Source organism: Neofelis nebulosa, chromosome 16, assembly GCF_028018385.1.
Source record: "Neofelis nebulosa isolate mNeoNeb1 chromosome 16, mNeoNeb1.pri, whole genome shotgun sequence".
Classification (NCBI taxonomy): domain Eukaryota; kingdom Metazoa; phylum Chordata; class Mammalia; order Carnivora; family Felidae; genus Neofelis; species Neofelis nebulosa.
In genome coordinates this window covers 11,406,663-11,424,102 of record NC_080797.1, presented here as the reverse complement: position 1 = coordinate 11,424,102, position 17,440 = coordinate 11,406,663, and the positions used below count along the sequence as shown (strand labels likewise).

General features: G+C 51.9%; 1 protein-coding gene across 2 annotated transcripts; it reads right to left on the bottom strand.

The window, feature by feature from the left end:
- Positions 1 to 474: 474 nt before the first annotated feature.
- ATPAF2 (ATP synthase mitochondrial F1 complex assembly factor 2) lies at positions 475 to 17,357 on the bottom strand. Of its 2 annotated transcripts, none has more exons than XM_058705982.1 (8): positions 17,041 to 17,356; positions 7,283 to 7,327; positions 6,873 to 7,018; positions 6,263 to 6,360; positions 4,811 to 4,891; positions 3,488 to 3,600; positions 2,841 to 2,956; positions 475 to 1,038 (listed from the first exon to the last, which is right to left on the bottom strand). In XM_058705982.1, exons 1-8 carry the CDS (start codon positions 17,171 to 17,173, stop codon positions 901 to 903), a joined length of 870 nt encoding a protein of 289 aa, XP_058561965.1. In that variant the 5' UTR covers positions 17,174 to 17,356; the 3' UTR covers positions 475 to 900. The 2 variants fall into 2 exon arrangements, with proteins under 2 accessions (XP_058561965.1, XP_058561964.1); XM_058705981.1 differs by lacking the exon at positions 475 to 1,038 and adding an exon at positions 1,964 to 2,528 and having other exon boundaries at positions 17,041 to 17,357.
- Between the last annotated feature and the right edge of the window lie 83 nt (positions 17,358 to 17,440).

Here is a 17,440-nt window from a genome sequence, read left to right as displayed (position 1 = left end):
GCCTGAGCTTCGTCTATGAGGTGGGGGTACGACAACAGTGCCCCCTCTGAGCACGGTCAAGGGGGTCAGGGAGGGCACGTGGAAAGTGTGGAGAAGCGCCTGGCATGTGGTCAGTGCTCCATGAGGGGGGTGATGCCAGCTTATTACTCGGGTACCAGGACAGGCGGCTCAGACTCTTTCGCTGCCCAAACTCTCGGATCCTTCCTGCTTCCCTTGCACTGGGTCCTGGCACCAGGAGACCGCACCTGCCACCCAGGGCAGAGCAAGTGGCCACGTCGGGAGGGCACGGAGGGCTCCTGGAAGCAGGACACAAGTCAGGTGGCCTTGCCCTGCCTGCCTGGGCTTTTAACCCACAAACAACGCCGATTTTCTATTTTCGAGAGTAAATTATTTCTTCTAAAATCCCAGGAACAGAAATAACCAGCTTAGAACAAAAAGGACTCAGTTTCAAAAGACGGTTTGATTAAAAACCGGGGGTGGGGGTGGGGGGGAGTCTTCAGGCCGAGGGCTGCACAGAGTTGTGTGTTGACGTGATTTCCCCAATTGCGTGAGGCTCCCGGCCACGGGCGGCAAATATCAAAACGTGCCGTGGGAGGGAAGCTGTCTGACCTTGGTGAAACCCAGACACGACAAGAGGGACAGAGAAAAGTGGAGGTGCAAATGAAAACAGGCCTCCACATTTCCAGGGCAGAGAAATATTTAATAAAATCAGGTTGGGAGGAAGTCACTGGTTTGCTTGGCCGGCTCGCTGGCTGCCGGCCGGGGCGGGGGCACCCAGCTTGGACTCGAGCTGACCTCGACAGCCGCTCCAGGTCCTGGGGGCATCTCGGGGCAGCGCCGAGCTGGGGCGTCTGTGGCCGTGCGTGCAGCCTCTGTCCCGCTGGGGCTGCCCGCCCCGCCTCACTGCTGCAGGAGCTTGTGTTTCACCGTGGCGCTCTCGGAACAGAGGTGGACGAAGAGGGTGCCAGCGGCCGTGCGCGCCCGCAGCTCCCGCAGCTCGTAGTCGTGGGCCCACTCGATGTTGCCCCACTTCTGGATCTGAGGGGAGGACGTGACATGCCGCTGGGTGACCGGCCAAGGGTCCGCCTGCCGACCGGCCAGAGCCACATTCCACCCCAACAGCTGGGGTGGGGGGACCGGACTGGGCCCCCATCTTGCCAAAACGCAGGACCCCCACGGGGGAGGCGGCAGGTGAGGACACGCAGGTGGGCAGAGCAGGCAGCCGTGCTGACGGGGTGCAGACAGTTTGGGAGGGGTGCCGTCCAGGTCCAGGGCCCAGAGGCACCCACTGCCACAAATGCCACGTGCATCTCCCCCCAAGGGGGCCCAACCCGAATGCCATCCTCCTCCCACAAGGAGGCTGGTGGGAGGCAGCCTGGAAAATGTCATCCTCTGCAAGCTGCCTCGCTGGGCTGGGCTGCAAGTGCCCCCCGCCTCCCCCCCCCCCCCCCCCAGTGTGGGTGGGATAAATAAATCAACCAAGGCCACATGGTCGCTTCAGTTCCGACTCCCCGGGGGTGCTGCAGAAACCTGTGCTCTGCACGCTGGAGCCGACTTGCGGATTGTCTCCAGGGCTCTAACAACTGCAGGGGAGAAGCCGAGACACGCAGTGTGGCCATCCAGATGTCAGCGGGACTCCAGCCAGGCCCTGCTGGCTCCTCCCTGGCCACAGGCTCAGCTGCCCCAGCCCATCCAGGAACTCGGGATCTGTCACGCCACACGAGCTACTGGGATCTTTGGGCAGCCCGGTCAACGTGGACAACTGTGATCTGTCGTCTGAAGACTTTACACCTTTGGAGAGGCCTCCATACGTAACCCAGGTAACCCCCTGTTTTGTGGCAGATCGAACCTAGTTCAGAGACTGATGGCCTGGCTCGGGTGCTACCATCAAATGCAGAGCCCAGAACAGAGGGCAGGTTTCCTGGCGCCCCCCCCCCCCCTCCCAAAGCCCTCACACCCCCACACATCACTCCCTGCCTGTTTAATTGTTTCTAGCTGGCCTCTTTTGCGACAGAGAAACAGTTTTTACCCCTGGCATTTTTCTGAGCAGATGACTAGACGGGCTTGGGAAATAATGTCATTACAAAAGGGTTTTCATCATGGTAGGAGCCGATTTGTAATAGCAATTAACCTTCTGAGGTTGGAAAGAAAGCAGTAAAAAGACTGCAGAGAACGCCATAATTCTCAGAGTTAAAAAATGCAAATGACAGTGTAGCGAAACCATATTAATTTCAAACCCACTAAATGAAAACTTATGTACAAACAGCAGCCACCCGTGTTTGCTCTGCCAGCCAGATGACCCACCGTGTGAGTCAGGGCGCCAAGGCTCAGCTTAGCCTCTGTGTGAGCATGAACGTGGCTCCTAGTCCTGTTCGCGGGGCCCGTTCTTCAGGGCCCAGGCAGACGACCTTGATCTGCCTGTGAACCTCTATCTGTAGATAGTGGGGAAGGCCTGGAGTCACCCAGACCTGGCTCCAAACCCTGGCTCCAGCATTTTCCGGGGGTGGGACCCATGCCTCAGTTTCCTCCTGTGTAAAAAAGGGATAACGGCAGCCCCCACCTGGCCAGGTTGTTCAGAAGAGGTGAGGCGTGAGGGGAGAGCTAAGCATAGTGTTAGAACACAGTGGGAGCCCTCCCTGCCCTTATTTTGTGTTATTATTTCTTGACAATACTTTCATCGGCCCTTAGTTTTGATTTCTGGATGTACATGAAAGTAGCCGAAGGCCAAATCGACATAAGAACATTTTAGATGGGCTAGCTCCCACCCCCAGTTAATCTGAGTCAGGGAGAGGAGAGGTAAGGCCCTGAGGTACCCCACCTCGGGCCGCTGGCTGCCTCACCTGGTACTCCTCCTCCAGGCGTGACAGCAGCACGGCCTGCTCCACTGTGAGGCGCCGGTCAATCAGGCCCAAGGTCAACACCATGGACTTGAGCTGGGTCACCACAAACTCAATCCCTGCGGGGATACAAGCCAGGTCAGGATCCAGGGCCCACCCCACCCCAAAACAGGGCAGTCACTGGACCTACACTTTGTGAGTCCCTGCAGCCCTAGAGAGGTACAAAAGCGCGACCTGGGGGAGAAAGGTCACAGGGGACATGCGCTTTGCGGTCGGCTCTGTATTCTTTCCCCGCTCTTCTCAGACAGCCCTCTGGTTTCCCTCGGGGGTGTGATCCCACTTCCGCTCCTGCCCAGGGTGGGCACGGGACCTGAACCTACGCTGTCAAGAGAGCTCCACCCTCTGCCCAGTGACTGGTTTGCGGATGGCCACGTGACTGGAGCCAGGCCAATGAGATCCGAAGTTGAGATGCCTGAAGAGGAGAAAGCCAACCTTCTCCTGGGAGGGTGGGGAGCCTGCTGTCCCCCTTGGACTGAATAGAAGGGTTAGCATCGCGGCCGCCCCCTAGAGTGCCCCTGTGACACTCTGGGCTTCGGATGCCTATGCCCATCAGGCCGCCCTCCCAGGCCCATAGGAAGCGCCTCAAATACCTTGTAGGGCCCACATGTTGTAAGAGGCCAGGTGGCTGGTGAGCACTTCCCGAGTCCTGGCTGGGACGCTGGGCCCCATTATGCTGGTGGAGGAGCCGATCTCCACATCGTATCTGAAAGGAAAACGCTTCGCCGTGTCCTATTGCGTTGAAGCTGGCTTCAACAATGACACGTTTTCAAGAACGGTCATAACTATATAAGGCACAGGAGAAACATAATGGAGTGAAGGCAATTTTTGTCATTTTCTTTCATATGTAACTCATTTTTCCTGTTGGTTTTGAAATATTCTTGCTGAAATTTCTAATAGCAACACCGTGAATGGCCAGGTTGTTTTGTAAACCATTAAGGATGAGAATCTCAAGTGCCACAGAAAGCGAATAATTTTGTGCCAGAGCAAAGATCTCCAGGCACCTACGCTGTCGTTATATTTCATTAAACTCTGCAGTGACACCGTGCCTTCAAAGCTCTTACACAATGCTGTAGTGGTTACGTTTTATGGGATCCTTTAGTGCAGTGGCCGTGCCTTTTACTATAAAACCCAAGGATACCCGGCACACTGTGGGCATTCAGGAAACGCGTACAAATGAGACTGCCCGACATCACTTTGGTGAAAAATGGTTTGCCAAAAACAACTCTGTGTACGCTTACAAAATACTACGGTCAGAGCAGTACCGTGGTGGGAGCCCTTCCAAACTCCCCCGGAATGAAATGAAATTGAATTCATGTTGCCACCCCATCAACAGTTTGTTCAACCTTGCACAAAAGGACCTTTCTGCTAAGGAACCATGCTGGGTATCGTCAATTCCTAGAAGCCTTACGTTCACAGGATAAACGTTACCAGACTCGTCCTCACGTGCGTACGTATCACATACGCCGTTTTCGGATTTAGTTTAATGGTACAGCACTCGTGGCCATGATAAAGACGGTAACTGCCCAGACCCGAGTATTTACCGTGTACCAAGCGGGATACTGGGCATCACTTTGTTTGCGCCTCACAATACACTAAGAGGTGGGGATTATGAGGACCACTCACAGACAAGGAAGCTCAGAGAGCTCACGGCACTAGCCGCGGGGTCACGCAGCCAACTGTGGCAGAGCTGGGGCTCCATCCCTACGTTCAGCACCGCACGAACGGACGGCAGGTGCTTGGTGCGTGGTGGCTGATACTGACTTGAGGAGCATTTTTTCCCAAGGTGCCCAGTCCCGTCCCTAAACATGCGAGAGGTGCTGAATTCCACGGGTCAATTAGCCAAGGGCTTTGGTGGTCCAGCGTGCCCCCTGACCGCACCAGCCTGCCCAACACTGTGGGGCCGCGCCTCTTACCTTTCTTCGGCCCATTCGATGATCGGGTCCCACTCGTTCCTTTGAAGTTCCACTAATGTCGCTGGCTCATCCACCCTGTAGCTAATTCATTGCAAAAATCGCCTTCGTTACTAAAAAGGTACAATTCTTTCACTCAGTGACAGACGATGGAAAAACACAAAAGGCCACCGCAAAAAACCTCTCCACTCAATTCCCCCCGCCCAGCCCTACCAGTCCTTCCCGAAAGCAGTAGTTCTCAAAGTGTAGCCTTGGGGCCAGCAGCAGAGCATCACCTCAGAACCCGATAGAGATGCCAGTTCTCTGGCCCCACCCCCCATCTATGGAAAGCAGAAGCTTGAGGGGTGGAGACCAGCAATCTGTGTTTTAACAAGCCCTCTAGGGGATTCTAATGTAACCTTGGGTTTGAGAACCACTGTCCTAAATGTCCCCGGTCATCTGACAGGCCAAGGCTTGCAACGCGGTCAATGCCATTCTGAACACTAACACTGCACCCCCAGATCCACAGGATCCTGATCCTAGGATGATCAGGATCCTGGGATGCTGTGCCAGAAGCTCAGTCACTGCGTCCCTACCTACCCTAACCCTTCCGAGAGACCGTGCCCCTGGCCACAAATTGCCCGTGGGCACCTCGTGAGCCCACACGCTTCTGGCTACACATGCAGCTGCTGGCTCGGATGCCTGACGCCACGTGGTGCCACTTATTGTGACAAAGAGACCCAGAAATGGGAGTCGGCTGAGGGGAGCTGCGCGGCAAGGCCTCACGGGGCGGGAAGACGAGGGGACACCCCGGAAGGCCACCATGTGGCGTGAGCAGAAGGGAGAAGAGACACCGTGAGTGCGCAGGAAAATGGGCCGCTGCGATGATCAGGCTGTGGGACAGCTCAGGATTCTAGAGCATTTGGGCTGGCCGACACGTGCCGCTCAAGCACTTCTGTCCTTCCCCAGCTTGCCTCCAACACCACCGCCCAGTTAGCTGAAGAACACTGGCACGGGAGGGAGGATTCAGAAGTGGAAGCAGCCAGCTCCTGAGAACGAGTGACCGTCTCCGGGTCCAAGCTGACGAGTGAGAACAACCATGCCTACGTGAGAGTGTGCCGGTGGCCACAGGTCCAGCATCGAACACCCCACCGGGAGTTGGCCAGTGACCCCCTTGGTCCTGGAGCCCGTGAGAGCTACATATGCTACCCTACCCCGGCCCGGACAAAAGGACAGCTGCCGAGCTGCAGAAAGGAACGCCCGGGGCCCTGACACTGGTGTACCCCGAGGAGCCCTCCCTCCCAGGGACGCGCAGGGCGGGCGGCTAAGTGGTGATGTCAAGCAGACCGCCTCCCTGCCCTCTGAGATAAAGGAAAAGGGTCTGCGTCTTCCGCTGATAACTGTCTGGGCAAATGAGGCAAACAGCCCAAGGGACCCACTCAGTCCAAGGGGAATGCCCATCTAAATGTCAATTACCAGATGGTGTCGGTGTCCAGAAACTTCACAGCCGCCTGGATCAGCTGGTCCTTGTTTCGCTGGGTAGGGTTGTCTAGAGACGTGTTGCACAATGTGGTCTGAATCAGGAGGCAAAAAGCCCCGTCACCACCACTGGGCCCAGGCAAAAAGCACTGCGTCCCAGGGGACACTGCCTCCAACCACAGCAACACGGAGAACCAGACAGCACCGCCCAGGAAGTGCTGGAGCCAAAGCGAAGCCCCCGGCCCCATGTGTCCCCACAACTCCAGCTGTAGCACATCTACCGAGAGCTCCGTGCCACACGCTGTGTGTGACAGCCCGTGGGCCCGTGGGATTCTCACAGCAGCCCTGGGAGTAGTGAAGCTGCCCGGGTCTCATGCTCTCCACTACCAGGCTCTGCTCTATGTAATCGAATCCTTATGACATCCTTGTTCTGAGCAGGGGGACTGCAGCGGGCCAGACCAGCAGGGGAAGGGTCAGCACGCTCAAGGAGGCGAGTGTGGCTGGAGTCCACCCCTGAGGGCCTCATCTGAATTTGGAAAAGACTCTCAATTTTTGCCAGGTACCCTAGGAAGCCAGCAGTCGGGGTATACGTTCGTGAACTTGTTACCAGGTGCATGGTGTAGAACTTGATGGTGTCCTGCTGGGAGTCCCATTCAGTGGCCACTGCGATGGCCAGGGCCTCGCTGGGGACGGTAAAGAGCTTGGCTTGGGGAGTTTTCAGCTTCCTGTGGTCCAGGTTTATCTCAAAGCCACCTTGAAAGATCAAATGAAAACCTCTCAGGGATTGTTAAGTGGAATCGAGTGACCATTCCTATATTTAGCTACTTGAATTGGTGCAGACAAAGACAACTCTGAGTCCCTTCACGGAGGGCTTACAGAAACCTATCCAACAAAAGCGCGAAGGGTAATCTCACTGCTGAAACCGGCTAGAGATGAAAAATGTTTCTACCCATTCACAGAAAAAAAAAGAAAAAAAAAAAGAAAGAAAGAGAGGCAGTCAAAACTTCAGACACTCACCTTCACCCTGTGTGATGCTGACATTCTGATAAAACCTCTTCCTTTCTGTAAAAAAAGATTTTTCAAAAACGCAGTTTAAAATAACGTCGAGACGGCTCAGGAAGTGACAAGACCAGCTAGTGTCATTACTGCTAATGCTGATTGATTGGCTTGATTTTCATATCACTATTCAAGGTCTGCCCTACTCTACGCGGCATAATCAACAGCTTCTGATTAAAGTTGGAAGGAGGAGGGCATGCACTCTCCAGGGATGAGGGAGGAACAGGACATACTGGTCATGCCCCCGCCAGCCCCCGAGCCCAGGAATAGTCTAATCACGAAGCATTGCAAAGCTGCAGACTGTCTGACGTGACAGATTTTTCCAGCACTTTGTGCTTTAACGTATAAGCATGCTCCTCCCCCGACACCACCCCCACCAGCACTGCCCCCATGCCAGAACAACGTGCTCCCATCCAAAGATCGTATCTGAATGTGGTAAAGCCCGAGATCCATTTTGGGCAAGGGTCTGATGCCTCTAAGTAGGCAAGAGAGGAAAGCCAGTGTGGACGTACGTGTGCACGTGTGTGGTAAGGGGAGATCCCAGGAGCATTTCTCATCCTCTCTATCCAATTAATTAACCTAATTAACCAGCTTGCCTGTGTATTCAACAAGAACTCCAGGCAATTCCTTTTTTTTTTTTTTACTTAATTTTTTTTAATGTTTATTCATCTTTGAGAGAGAGAGAGAGAGACAGAGTATGAGCAGGGGAGGGGGAGAGAGAGAGGGAGACACAGGATCTGAGTTGTCAGCACAGAGCCTGATGTGGGGCTCGAGCCCATGAACCGCGAGATCATGACCTGAACTGAAGTCGGATGCTTAACTGACTGAGCCACCCAGGTGCCCCTCCAAGCATTTCCTTTAAGAATGGGGGAAACAGGAGTGCCTGGGTAGCTCGGTCGGTTAAGCATCTGACTCTTGATTTTGGCCCAGGCCGTGATCTCACAGTTTCATGAGTTCAAGGCCCATATTGGGTTCTGCGCTGACAGCACAGAGCCTGCTCTGGATTCTCTGCCCCTTCCCCTCTCATGTGCCGTCTAGCTCAAAATAAACTTTAAAAAAGTGGGGTGGGGTGGGGTGGGGGGGGGAGAGGAATATGTGTCCTATGATATGTGAAAATAACTTGAATAAAATCTTGTATGAAAATGTAAACAAATCCCCCCTCTTCTACTTGGAGGGCTTAAAAACCAAGAGGGCCTCATAGGAATTATGCAGATTCCTTCAGCTAATAAGGAACAAGTAGGTCACATTTTGGGAGCTAAAAACCGTAACCCAGTCTTAACCTTTGTTAGCACAAAACCTTGACTCTTTATTCGTTCCTGCTGTTCCATATTCACTGGGTGCTAAAAGCCTTCAGAGTCCATTAGTGAAGTTACTTGTTGGAAATAACAATGCAGCATGCGGAGGAGGGAACTCATTAGTTTTTAATGCTTTTTAACTTCTTTTAGTGCTTAAAAAAAAAAAAAAAAAAGCAAACCAAACATAAATTAAAATGAATTCAGGGGTGCCTGGGTGGCTCAGTCAGTTAAGCATCTGACTTTGGCTCAGGTCGTGATCTTGCAGTTCGTGAGTTCAAGCCCCGTGTCAGGCTCTGTGCTGTCAGCTCAGAGCCTGGAGCCTGCTTCGGATTCTGTGTCTCCCTCTCCCTCTGCCCCTCCGCGGTTCACACTCCGTCTCTCTCTCTCTCTCAAAAATAAATACACATTAAAAAGAATTAATTCAAACAGACTATGAAAATCAGGAGAGCTTCGTCTGTGCATGGCGGGGGTGGGGGTGGGGTGGGGTGGGGAGGTAAAACGGAGGCAGAGTATCCGGTCTTCCTCCAAACGTGGTATTTTCAGGTTTCCCACGACCCATCAGTTTTTCCCAAATTTCGTGTTCTATCATTGATGCTTCATGTCCAAACTGCATGTCCACACTCACGCTTTTACTAAAGCCCAACGGGTTTCCCACTTCCAAAAACCATATGCCTACCAGGTGCCAGGCACTATTCTAGGTATGTGGGATAAAACCATGAATAAAAATGACAAAAATCCCTGTCTTTATGGAGTCTGAACACTTAAAAAATAAATAAAGTGGCAGGCAGGGTCTGGCCACCGAGATGCTCCTGCATTATTATGGCCCGAGTTACCACCTTTCCCTGAAACGATAAGTGATTCTCTCACACATTTGACTCCAAGATAGAAAGTCTGCGCCATCCTGGTGCTTTCAAATGCCCCCACTTCACGTGTCACGTTCGGGTAGCAGATGAAACACGAACCTGGAGGCCTCCTTGCATAGGTCTGGAGGCACCCGGCCCACATCCAGTGTGTTCTCCAATGCCTGAGCTGGGCAACGAGTCTAAAGCCAGGCCAGACAGGAAGTGGGAAGAGATCTGAAAGCTGACTCATCACCAGTGGGGGAAGGATCTGCCCCCATCGGCAGGAAGCGCCACCAGAGAGCATTCTAGCACACAGTGCGACACAGCCCCGGGAAGTGGGCCCGAGAGACCTGGACTTGGGGCAGAAACTGACAGCACAGGCTGAACCTTCCAAAGCTGGCAGGACAGTGAGGTTTCCCACGAGGGAAGTCTTTTTTTCTTTGCTTTGCTGGTCAGGCTTTGGTTCCTCTGTCCTGGCCAGGTCCCCCTCTGTATCTGATTCAGAAAACTGGAAGGGAGTGGGAAGGCTAGAAGGGCAAGGATGGGTTAACCCAAATCGCTCAAAGCAGCAGTAAGCCATGCAGAAAGAGACGACAGCCCTGGGTGAAAGGGGCACAAAGTCTGCCGGGCTTCAGGACAGGGCAGGCCCACGTGCGGCGTGTTTTAAACACGTGCTCACCTGAACGCAGTGGACACATGGAGGGGCAAACTTCAGGCTTAGAACAAACTTCCAGTGAGTACCGACCGTGTTCCAGGAAGGGGAATAAGACCTGGGGGTCAGAATCAAAGCTCACCCCTGCTCTCAAGGCACTTCCTGTCTGCTGGGCAGCTGAACGCGAATCCAGCCAAACAGTAAAGTGATTTTGAAGGCCCAAGTACAAGGAACACTGGAAACACACACAAACACACGCACACACACCAGGAGAGCCTAATCTAATCTCATCTCATCGCGGGCTAAAGGAAGACCTCCAGGCAGTCAGATTTCGTCTGAGACCTGATGGAGAGGCAGGAGTTGGCCAGTCTGCACTGATGGATTCTTTTCTGGGGGGGGGGGGGGGGGTGGAAGGAATTTCCAGCAGAAGAAACTGCTTACAGGAAGGTCTTTGGCCTCATGAGAGCATGAGAGTTTGGAGAACTAACAAGATGGTCAGAAGGACAAGAACGTAGCTATCCTACAGAGGATGGTTCGAGATGCCCAGAGAGGGTGGTGAGGGCCGGATCTGGGGGAGGGGGCTGGGTAGGTCACAGTACGGAGGCAGAGGGAGCCAAGTTAGAGGTTCCCATAGGAAAACAAAGCCAGGATCTGGAAAACTAATTTGGCGGAATCCATGCCCCCCAGCAATGTCAAAAGATGGAGGTTCTTCACCTGAACCCTCAAAGGTCTTGGGTCACGTAAAAGAAATCGTGAGACCAGGGGCCTCTGAAGCACCCATATTCTCAGTGAACACAGGACTAGCTGCCAGCAACAGGGACCTCATCTTTAAAGATGAAATTAACACCTAAGCCTTGTAGGAGCACACAGAACTTGGGTCTGTTCTCAGTATGAATCGCTCTCTTTACAGAACATCTGTTTCAGTGGCAAAAACACGGTCGGTGCCTTTTACACGTGGACTATGTAGATATGAAGACAGGTATGTGAACAAGTATTGAATTTTAAAAGCTAGCCCCAAGAAAATAGGCTATATACACAGAGAAGCAGCGAGCGACTTTAAAAACCTGCTCATGTGATGAGTGACTTGGAAATGAATGACCATCAGGTCCTTCTCCTATGAGGTCATTTCAATCCATAAAAAGAAACAGGCCTGTTGGGGGCTCAGTCGGTTAAGTGCCCGGCTCTTGATTTCAGCTCAGGTCATGATCTCACAGTTCCTGGGTTCGAGCCCCGTGTCGGGCTACATGCTGACAGTACTGAGCCTGCTTGGGAGTCTCTCTCTCTGCTCCTCCCCCACGTGCACGTGCACACATACACTCTCTCTCAAAATAAATACACTTGAAAAAAGAAAGAAAGAAAGAAAGAAAAGAAAGAAAGAAAGAAAGAAAGAAAGAAAGAAAGAAAGAAAGAAAGAAAGAAAGAAACAGGCTGTTTTCTGTGTCCCTTCTCCTACATTCCTCCTCCTGTCCTGGGCTTCATGGACCAGGGAGCAATCTTTCTACCAGCCTCAATTTTCGCCAGGCCTTTGCTTTGGAAAGACTCAAAGCTTCAGAACTACAACTCCCACAGTGCAGCAAGAACAGAGGAAGTGCCCTCTGGAAGGTCTCAACACCTTTATCTTTTTAAACAGTGCCATCTGGTGGGCCTGAAGCCTTAAAGCTAGATTCTGACTTCAGGCATGACTCCATCCATAATCCTAGGGCGGCTCCAGACCATCTATTTCAGAACTGACAGCCTGAAAATAAAAAAGACAACCCAACTAAAAAATGGTCAAAGGATCTGAATAGACATCTCTCCACCAAAGAAAAGGTACACAAATTAGCACATGAAAAGACGATGGACTTCATCACCATCAGGAAAACGCAAAGCAAAAGCAGGAGAAACCACTTTGTAACCACTGGGATGGCTATAATTAAAAACAGGTAATGACAAAAGTTGACAAGGATGTGGCCAAATTGGGACCTTCACGCAGGGCTGGTGGAAACGTAAGCTGGTACGGCCACCTTGGGAAAGTGTAGCAGTTCTTCAAAGAGTCAGTGACCAACAATTCTACTCTTCAGATATGTGTCTATGAGAAATGAAAACATACACCCACGGGGCGCCTGGGTGGCTCAGGCGGTTAAGCGGCCGACTTCAGCTCAGGTCACGATCTCGCGGTTCGTGAGTTCCAGCCCCGCGTCGGGCTCTGGGCTGATGGCTCGGAGCCTGGAGCCTGCTTCCGATTCTGTGCCTCCCCCTCTCTCTGCCCCTCCCCCGTTCATGCTCTGTCTCTCTCTATCCCAAAAATAAACGTTAAAAAAAAAAAAAAAAAAAAAACATACACCCACATAAAAAGTTGTACACACACACAACTTGTACACAAATGTTTATAGCAGCATTTGGAATAGCCAAACGATGTTAACAACCCAGACGCTCATCAGGAGATGGATGGAGAAATAAGATGTGATATGGCCATACAACTGAATATTACTCAGCTATGAAAAACACGAGGGTACTGATACATGCTACAACTTGGATAAATAAACCTTGAAAACAGTCTAAATGAAAAAAGAGCCTGCCCCAAAAAGACTGCATTCCATTTATGAAATGTCCAAACTAGGGAAATCTACAGAGACAGGAAGTAGAATAGTGGTTATCTAGGGCTAGAGGGATAGGGAGGGAAGGAAAAGGTGATGGCTGAAGGGCACAGGGCTTCTTTTGGGGGTGATAAAAATGTTCGAGAACCATGGTGATGGCTGTACAACTCTGTGAGGATACTAGAAACCACAGCGTTCTACATTTTAAATGAGTGAATTGTAAGTGAATTGTCTCTCCATAAAGCGGTTAAAAAAAAAAATGTCTTCAGGGTTGGGGTGCCTGGGTAGCTTAGTCAGTTGGGCATCTGGCTCTTGATTTCGGCTCAGGGCATGATCTCATGGTTCGTGGGACTGAGCCCCACCTCGGGGTCTGCACTGGCAGCACAGAGCCTGCTTAGGGTTCTCTCTCTCTCTCTCTCTCTCTCTCCCCCCACCCCCCAAATAAATAAACTTTAAAAACTCTTCAGGGCAAATACATCTGCCATAGCAATTAATGTAAATGAGCTAAATCACTAAACACGTTTTTTTCCCAATTGCTCTAGCATCCTGAGGAGGGGTTGGCCAACTTTTCCCGTAAAGAGCCAGAGTAAATATTTTAGGCTTGGCGGGCCATATGGTCTCTGTTGCAATTAGTCAGCTCTGCAGTGAAAGTAGCCTTAGATTATACGAAAATGAATGATGGCGGTGTTCCAATAAAACTTTATTTACAAAAACAGGTGGCAGGCTGGGGGCTCTGTCTACAGAATCTCCCGCAACCCAACACAGCCGCTCTATAAAGGCAGGGCAAGTAATGCCTCTGAGGTGGTAGAGATTCCGAGAAGCTAAATGACTTGTCCGGGTGACAATTTAAATTTTTTTTTTAATGTTTATTTATTTTTGACAGAGAGTGAGAGAGACAGAGCGTGAGCGGGGGAGGGGCAGAGAGAGAGAGAGAGAGGGAGACACAGAATCCGAAGCAGGCTCCAGGCTCCGAGCTGGCAGCACGGAGCCCCACGCGGGGCTCGAACTCACAGACCGCGAGATCACGACCTGAGCCGAAGTCGGACGCTCAACCGACTGAGCCACCCAGGCGCCCCATCCAGGTGACAATTTAAACAGAGCACACCAGCCTGGACTTTTCCTGGGCATGGCACTCAGCCAGACAAGCAGCCTCTCCGGAACACCTTCCCCCTCTATAAAGAGCTGGTGGATCGTGGACAAGCAGTATAGAGCTGGACCACCCCACACCCTCACACAGGTCTCCTTGCTGCAAAATCTCCTCCAACACCCCAGGGGACCCTTTCCCAAACCCCTCCTCTCCTTCTGACACCCTTCAGCGGCACTGCCATTCCCAAGGAGCCAAGTTCAATCTGCTTGCCAACCAAGTCTTTGTGGAGAAGTCCCCCACCTGGGTTTACTATTCCGCCATCCCAGAGACTCACGGAATCTCAAACCGGTAATGTCTTTGCAGTGCACTCATTGGCCTGGTTTCAGGTACCTCCCTCCCACCGGGCTTCATTCTTTCATTCCTATTTTCTTTCATGTTTGACTAACTACCACGAGCCAGATACTTCCAAGAGCCTAAACTAGTAAAGTATGCAGTAGAAAGGAAGTAGAGACGGTGGGTTGTGGGCCACCATAGTGGCATCCACGAGCCTAAATCAACCCTCTGCCTGTGCCAATTTAAGTGAACTCCTGAATGTGTCCCTTTGCTTGTGTCATTATCTTCCCGGGATATTGTAAAGGAAACTCTCGTTTTCCTTTACGCATTCACACAGACACCCTGTACTCCAAATGCGTGGGGGTTTTGCCACCCATCAACTCTGTGACACCAGTGGGTGTCCTACAATTCAATTCAGTTCTGACGGTATCTGCCTGGAGATAGCATCGGATCCCACAAGGGCTCAGTCCCACAAGACTGCATTCCCCGGCTCCCTGCAGATGGCAAATGCAAGCCCAGATGGTCGGTCTCCTATGCTGCTGACCTACTGGCTATAAATCAGAGGTTCCCACGATCCCTCCAATTAGCCAGAGTAGCTCATAGCACTCAGAAAAAAAGATCTTACTTACTAGATTACTAGCTTATTGTAAAAGGACACAACTCGGGAACACCCACACAAAGAGATGCACAGGGCAAGCTATGGGGGAAAGAGTATGGGGCTTCCGTGCCTTCTCGGGGCATGCTACTCTTCCAGCATCGCTACGTGTTCACCAACCCAGAGGCTCTCTGAACCCCACAGTTCAGGGATTTTATGGAGGCTTCATTATATGGGCATGATTAATTAAATCACAGGCCATTAGTGATCAAATCAACCTCCCGCCCTTCTCCCCTCCCCAGAGGTCCGGGGGTGGAACTGAGAGTACCGAAACTCTAATCTTGCGGTCGGTTCCCCTGGCAACCAGCCCACCCCACACTCCTCAGGTGCTTTCCAAAAGTCACCTCATTAACATAACCTCAGGTGTGGTTGAAAGGGCCTTAAGAATAAAACACTCCTTCCGGATTTTGTATCTCTGAGGCTATTTTAGGACAAGAGACCAAATATCATAACAAAAGCTTCTTCCGTAGCTCTTATTGCTTAGTAATTACGAGGGTTTTAAGAGATGCATGCCAGGAACTGCCGGGAAACCAAATACAAACAGTTGATCTTTGAACAACATGGGTTTGAACCGCGCAGATCCACTTATACCTAGATTTTTTTGTTTACAGTACAGTACTGTACATGTTATCTTCTCTTATGATTCTATTATAATTTTCCTAATAACATTCTTTAATCCAGCTTACTTTAAGGATACTGAATATAATACATATACCAAATGGGCGTTCATCTGCTGTTCATGTTATGCCTAAGGTTTCTGGTCAACAGTAGGTTATTAGTAGTTCAGTTTTGGGGGAATCAAAGTTACATGTGAATTTTTGCTGGTGGGGGTTGTGCTGGTGCCCCTAACCCATATGTTGTTTAATGGCCAACTGTATATTTCTCCTTATAGCTCACAATATCACAGATGCCCTTCCCTCTTTACTGGCTCTTCATGGCCCACGTCCAGGCCTTTCAACTTGGACCCTGGCAGGTAAAAAAGCTCAGCTCCTTGCTGCATCCAACTCTCTCCATTTGCATAAAATTATGAAACTTAACAGAAGGATCCTCGAAGGCAACCTAGTCCTTCAACTCACAGAGGAAAATGAGGCCCAAAGGAAGCAGTCTCGTGCCCAATATCACACGGTACCTCACAGGTTCAGCCAGCATTAAACCCCAGACCTGTACTTCTGCCACAATGCCAAACTATCTTAGAGTTCTAGATTTTCTAAAGCAGGCAGCATTACAGCAAGGTTCCTCACACTCTGCTGTCATCTCTGAACTTGTTCTAGCCACCAACACTCTTCCTCCTCCTCTCCACTGAACTTCTACTCATCTGTCAAGACTCAGCTGAAACGTCCTTTCATCCAAGACCCTTTCTAGAGCCTCAAAACCCCCGAGGTGGAAACAGGTGCTTCTTTATGTTCTCCCAGCTTCCTTGTATTTCCCTTATCACAAAATACTACACACTATTGCTTAATCAGACTATTATAACCTGCAGTTGACACTGAACATCATTAGAGGGAGACCACGACTGCCTGGAAGGCCACCGTGCCTCCAGCTCTCAGCACAGAAAAACTAACTGAATGAAAAGAGAGTGTTACTACTCTTCACTCATTTAAGGCAGTCACTCCCACTCTTTCCCTAAAAATTGTCCCCAGAAGCAGTGACAAAGCCACTACCTTCTTCTAGGCCTTATCAGTCAGAAGTAGAGGAAGGAGGCATCGGGGTCAACTCCTTAGCAGAAATGGCAGGGATCGTGGTAGGCCAGTGGGAGGGAGGGCCAGGAAACCTGCAGAGACACTGGCCGGGATGGAAGATGAATGCCGACCGAATGCCCCGGTTCCAGGGTCCTTCTGTGCCCAGCCATCGGGACACAGAAAACGGGCCGATCTTTGCCCTCCACAAACTTCTTAGAGTCTGCTCTGTGACCTTGGTGTAGTCCTGATCCAGAACCCAAATTTCCCTGTCTGAAAACAAGAATGCCATCTGCTTTCCTTACTGGAAAGGAAAACCATAAGCGCTGAGAAAAGCTGCACGTGCCAAATGACCCTCAAGCGGTCTGCCCTTGCCTGCGCTTCTATTCGCCCTCCCCCCATGACCCTCAAGCGGTCTGCCCTTGCCTGCGCTTCTATTCGCCCTCCCCCCACCCCCATCTGTAGCAGGACCCGAAAGCACTGCGTAACTTCATGAGCCTGCACCCTTCCTCGGTTACCCTGCCCTGCACAGCCGAACCCCTCAGCCCACCTTAGCCCGGCTCGATCCCTGGCCAAAAGTGAACCTGCTCTGACCTCCCTCACCTGTTGGGGGGGCATAGGCCCGGGCAGGGGACAGCGGGTTTGGCCCCGGCCGCACGGAGGCGGTGAGGGCACCCCGAGGCTGGTTCAGGAGGCGGCGCCCCGCGTCCCGCAGCCGGAGGCAGCTCCTCCACATCGCGCCCGAGAGCCTGGGAGGACGACCCGCGCGAAACCTGAGAGCAGGAAGCCGAGTGAAGGGATCCCCAAGCCGCACGCTCGGGCTGTACGGAAACCGCTCACCACCTCCCCAGAGCCCTCAGCCTCCCCTGGACGCCGCCATCTTCCGCTTGACACCAGCGGCGCGCCGTCGCTCCGGCGCGCCTCCTGCGCACACCCCCAGTCAATCAGCATCACAAACGCACCTCGCCCCGCCCCCTCCACGCCGCGCCTCGGGATGAAGACT

Excerpts from the sequence above, each read along its gene's own strand:
- ATPAF2 (XM_058705981.1), bottom strand. The coding sequence starts at position 17,173 with ATGTGGAGGAGCTGCCTCCGGCTGCGGGACGCGGGGCGCCGCCTCCTG. Across the intron at positions 7,019-7,282 it reads CAGCATCACACAGGGTGAAG|GTGGCTTTGAGATAAACCTG; the intron begins GTGAGTGTCTGA and ends TGATCTTTCAAG. Across the intron at positions 2,529-2,840 it reads GCCTGGAGGAGGAGTACCAG|GAGGAAACTGAGGCATGGGT; the intron begins GTGAGGCAGCCA and ends TTTTTTACACAG.